The sequence below is a fragment of the Rhinopithecus roxellana genome, chromosome 10 (assembly GCF_007565055.1).
Source record: "Rhinopithecus roxellana isolate Shanxi Qingling chromosome 10, ASM756505v1, whole genome shotgun sequence".
In the NCBI taxonomy this organism is placed as follows: Eukaryota; Metazoa; Chordata; class Mammalia; order Primates; family Cercopithecidae; genus Rhinopithecus; species Rhinopithecus roxellana.
Window position 1 is genome coordinate 98122179 of NC_044558.1, and position 5549 is coordinate 98127727.

At 41.6% G+C, this 5549-nt stretch overlaps 1 protein-coding gene across 1 annotated transcript; it reads left to right on the plus strand.

Moving 5' to 3' along the window:
- The first annotated feature begins 3257 nt into the window (after window positions 1-3257).
- LOC104660364 (cytochrome c oxidase subunit 6A1, mitochondrial) lies at window positions 3258-3803 on the plus strand. The gene has a single exon (XM_030939847.1). It carries the CDS (start codon window positions 3268-3270, stop codon window positions 3595-3597), a length of 330 nt encoding a protein of 109 aa, XP_030795707.1. The 5' UTR covers window positions 3258-3267; the 3' UTR covers window positions 3598-3803.
- Window positions 3804-5549: the final 1746 nt, after the last annotated feature.

Below are 5549 nucleotides of genomic sequence, written 5' to 3' on the forward strand. Positions count from 1 at the left end.
TCTCGTTGAACTCACCATGTTTTGACATTGATCACCTTCCAAAAACACGTTCTGTGCAAGCTCCCCGGCAAAAAAAAATTTTAAACCCAGTGAGTGCTTCCAGAAAGATATATATGTATATACAATCCTACATGCTAAAAGCAAGATATGGCACACAAATAATGTATGATGTGCTGTTTTCTTTCACTGAACTCAACATGCATTAACTGAGAGTAGTTTTCAAAGACACATCTTGTCAAATCTCAGAAAACACAATTCTGAGCATTGTAGGCTCACACAGAAAAATGTCAATACCTAGCCCTACAAGGTAAACACAAGTTTTTTGTTAAAAAACAAAATGGTGTGCTGTTTTCTTTCACTAAACTCAACATGTTTTGCAATTGATCACTTCTCAAGAACATGTTTTGTACAAGCTGAGGAAAACAATATTCAGAGCCCAGTTCGTGCTTCCAGGAAGATATGCATATAGACCCATAAATGCTAAAAGCAAAATATGGCACACAAATAATGTATGACGTGCTATTTTCTTTCACTGAATTCAAAATGTATTAACTAAGAGCAGTTTTTGAAGATACATCTTGGCAAATCTCAGAAAACACAGTTCTGAGCACAGTAGACTCACAAAGAACATGAGAGTATTTATCCCTAAAAGTTAAATGCAAACTTTCTCCCAAAACTTAGATGATGTGTTGTTTTCTTTCACTGAATTCAGGGTATTTTGAAATTGATCACTTTTAAATAACACGTTTTCTACAAGCTCAGAAAATCACATTTTGGAGCCTAGTTAGCACTTCCAGGAAGACATGCATATACACCACTAAATGCTAAAAGCAAGATATGACATACAAATAATGTATGATGTGCTTTGTTTTTTCACTGAATTCAACATTTATTAACTAAGAGCAGTTTTCAAAGGGACTCCTTTGTCTCCTTGTCAATTTGACTCCTTGTCAAATCTCAGAAAACACGATTATGACCATAGTAGGCTTATACAGAAAATGTGAATATCTAGCCCTAAAAGGTGAACACAAGATTTATGTTAGAAAACTAGATGATGTGCTGGTTTTTTTCACTGAACTCAACATGTTTTGTCGTTGATAACTTTTCAAAAACAGTTTTTGTAGAATCTCAAAGTAAAACATATCAATACCCAGTTAGTGCTTCCAGGAAGATATATACATGTATCCCAAAATGTTAAAAGCAAGATTGGCATATAAATAACGTAAGATGTGCTTTTTTACTGAGTTCAATATGTACTAACCAAGAGCAGTTTTCAAAGACACATCTTGTCATATACAGCCCTAAATGCTAAAAGCAACATGTGCATGTACAGCCCTAAATGCTAAAAGCAATTTATGGCACACAAATAATTTATGACGTGCTCTTTTTTGTCACTAAATTCAACACGTATTAATGAAGAGCAGTTTCTAAAGAAACATCTTGTTAAATCTCAGACAACACAATTCTGAGCAGAGTAGGTTCACACACAACATGTGAGTATATAGTCCTAATAAATCAATCCAAGCTTTGTGCCAAAAACCTAGATCATGTGGCTTTCTTTCATTGAATCCAACATGTTTTGACATTGATCTTTTTTAAAAAGACGTTTAGTATGAGCTAAAAGTAAAAAAAAAAAAAAAAAAAAAAAAAAATTCACAGCCCAGTTAGTGCTTCCAGGGAGATATGCTTATACAGCCCTGAATGCTAAAAGCAAGATATGGCCCACAAATAATGTATGATGTGCTGTTTTATTCACTGCATTTAACATGTATTGACTAACAGCAGTTTTCAAACATATATCTTTTCAAATATGAGAAGAAACAACTGTGAGCAATGTAGGCTCACACAGAAAATGCAAATACCTAGCCCTGGTAGGTATATACAAGCTTTGTGTTAAAAACTACTTGAGGTGCTGTTTTTCACTGTACTCAACATGCTTTGACATTGATCACGTTTTAAAAATACGTTTTGTAAAATCTCAAAAATAGTACTTGAAAGCCCAGTAGCACTTTCAGGAAGATATGCATATAGAGCCCTAAATGCTAAAAGCAAGATATGGCACACAAATAATGCATGACATGATGTTTTCTTTCACTGAATTCAACATGTATTAACTAAGAGCAGTTTCTAAAGACACATCTTGTCAAATCTCAGGAAACACAATTCTCATTTCTTGTATTTTTTAGTAGAGACGGGGTTTCACCGTGTTAGCCAGGATGGTCTCCATCTCCTGACCTCGTGATCCGCCTGTCTCGGCCTCCCAATGTCTCATCACTTTTAACTAGAGTTAGGCCTGAGGCATTTGCAAGAGTACTTTCATTTGGCCCCAAGCTGTCGCACCTTCTGGGTCCACCAGAAATTCTTGATTTATTTTATACCCTGCTGGGCAGGCTTCTCCAAGGTAGTTATCCTCCGATCAAATGTCATGAATCCTTGTGGACCTTGTAGTCCACGTTGCTCACTGGAGAGGAGAGACCATCTGCAGCCATTCTTTGCCCCTCCCTGAAATGGCCATTCCAAAGAAAGCTGCCTGTGTTCTCACTGGCTGATATCTATCCCCATTTTAACCCAATTAGGGTGAAGCTGACCCACATTTGGGGTTTGGTCACAGCTCTGGCCCACTGCTGTTTCCTGAGGCAGCTGGCTGTCTGCATTCTGCAAGACGCAGTGCCTGGAGGCTTCATCCATTCAAACCCAGATGACGTGGAATGGAGTGGAAAAGCTGAGCCCAAAAGCCTCAGGAGAGCCAGATGCAAAACACTGGACTGTGTCCTACCAGAAGGCAGTTTTCTCAAGTAATTTTGATAAAGATCACTCCAAAACTATCAGCCTTATTTACTATGGTGAAGTGGGAAGCTTGGCTGAGGACTTCTCTCTTTAGCTGGTGGTAATTGATTTCTATCTATACCTGGGAATTTATGTTTGAATTAGTGATCCCTCTACCCCCAGTTCTCTTTAGGTTTTATCTGTGTACACAGGGCCACAGGTGAGTGAGGGCATCTATACACCCTGAACAACCACCCTGATGGTACCTCCCATTCTCCATCTCCCACTTATCTTTGGAAGAAGATATTTTTATTTGGGTTTGGGTTTTAGGTCAATTATAGCAACAGTTTAGAGATGACCCCTTTTCCCACACCATCTTTTGATGCTGAGGTATTTGTCAATCAGGGTGATGTCAGGAGATGAACCACACCAGTAATTTAAGCAGGAAACATTTCAGAGCTGTTAAACCATAAAGAGTAGTTAACTCAGTCCAGGTCGAAAATGGCGGCAGTTGGTGTGTCCCGAGTTTCTCGGCTGCTGGGTCGGTCCGGCCCACAGCTGGGGCGGCCTATGTCGAGTGGCGCCCATGGCGAAGAGGGCTCAGCTCGCATGTGGAAGACCCTCACCTTCTTCGTCGCGCTCCCCGGGGTGGCAGTCAGCATGCTGAATGTGTACCTGAAGTCGCACCACGGAGAGCACGAGAGACCCGAGTTCATCGCCTACCCCCATCTCCGCATCAGGACCAAGCCGTTTCCCTGGGGAGATGGTAACCATAGTCTATTCCATAACCCTCATGTGAATCCACTTCCAACTGGCTATGAAGATGAATAAAGAGAATCTGGACCACTACCTGGGCACCAGGGACCACAGCACTGGTTTGGACCATTACTCTGCACATGGACCAGAAAAAGTATACGGGACCTTAAGCTCATCTTCTTGTATCAAATGATGACTGGTATACTGGTCTTCCATCCCTTTGCTTGTGGCAGGAGATGGCTTAAATAAATAACTTAAACTTAAAAAAAAAAAAAAAAAAAGAGTAGTTAACTCGTGAAAAGGATAAAAAAAAAAAAAAAAAAAAAAAAAAGACTGTTAAGCCATTCACAAGTAGCAGATTCAGAAAGCAGCTACTTACTCATGCTGAAGGAAGCTGGCCAGTGAAGGAACTAAGAGCTTGGGAATGAGACTCCAGGCAAGACTGAAATTCAGACTTTTCCAAAAGACCTCGGCTTTGCTGTGACCTCCAGCCTGCAGGTGGCCAAGATGCTTGCCAGTGTGTGTGAGCAGGCGCTGGTCCACAGAAGGGTCTGTCATTGCCCAGGGGCAGGTAGGTGGGCTGGAGCAGTTCCGTAGGATCAGCTCCAAGATGGGGAGGCAGTTGCCTGAAGATGCAACAGGAGCTCATCTGTAGAAGTGTCAGCCAGGGAATTTATGTTTGAATTGATCATCTTTCCCCCATTTCCCTTTTAGGGATCTGGAAAATTGAGTCCTAGGCTAAACAGATGCCTTCTTTGGCAGTATACACTGTAGGCCAGAAATGGTGGCTCATGCCTATAATCCAAGTGCTTTGGGAGGTAAATGTTGGAGGAGGCCAGGAGTTTGAGACTGGCCTAGGCAACAGAGTGAGACCCCATTTCTACATGAATGTTAATTAGCTGGGCATAGTGCTGCCTACCTGTAGTCCCAACTACTTGGGAGGCTGAGGTAGGAGGATCACCGAGCCCAGGAGTTTGAGATTGCAATGAGCTATGGATGTACCTCTGCAGTCCAGCCTGTGTGATACAGCAAGACCCTGTCTCACAACAAACAAACAAACAAACAAACAAACAAACAAAAAAGACAAAAGAAAAAGAAAAAAGAATACATCATGGAAAAGGAGATGAATGTTCAGCAGTCAGCAGCCTATTGCTGTCATAAGGGGGTTTTGGCAACCAAGTGTTAAATATAGTAAACCCCAAGTTTCTCTTCCAAGAATCAGTATGTCAGTATGTCTGTATGTTCAACTCTTTTATTCTTTGATTCTCCATTTTAAAGTTTAACTTCCTGGTTCTCTTCTCCCCCTTGCTTCTAGTTTCAGTAAACAACCTTCCTGCCAGTCCTAATCAGTAGTTCACATCTGTTCCCCTGGTCACCTGCTCCATCTTGACTCATCCCAGTCACCAGCTTTGACCTGAGTCACCCCTGGTCACCCACTCTGACCTAAGTCACCTTGAGTTACCTGTTCCTAACCGTCCTTCCTGCCAAACTACTCACCTTGCCACTCTGGCTCATATCCCTGCTCTCTTTAAAATAGCCAATCAGAATTAGCTTAGACTGTGTGGTCCAACTCTAGCCAATAGGGGAAATATACACCAGTAGGGGTTACCTGCATCAGGAATAAGAACTCCTTTCCCTTCCCTGTCCAGGTGTGCTCTTGCCATTACTCTATTTGTGAGTCGCACCCTTCAATAGAAGTAAAAATTGCCTTGCTGAGAAAATTAAATTTATGTTCCAGTGCTATTTCTTTGTGGCACCAGGGAATGAGTATTTCTAACAATTGGGCTAAGTGTAATGGCTTTGCTCTTGCAGGGGCCACCCTCATTTCCCACCTATTGTACCATAGGTTGTGATATTTAGGCTGCTGAGATTTAAGACACAAGGCTCACACATAGAATGAGAGGGAAGTCGACCAAAGAAAGGCCCTGAGATGTAGGGCCAAATTCCAGGACCCAGGAGGAAGCACTCATGGTGAACAAATGCCTATGGTCAAGCTAGCTGAGTAACTCTTGTTCTAGGAGTGAGGT

Excerpts from the sequence above, each read along its gene's own strand:
- LOC104660364 (XM_030939847.1), top strand. The coding sequence starts at position 3,268 with ATGGCGGCAGTTGGTGTGTCCCGAGTTTCTCGGCTGCTGGGTCGGTCC.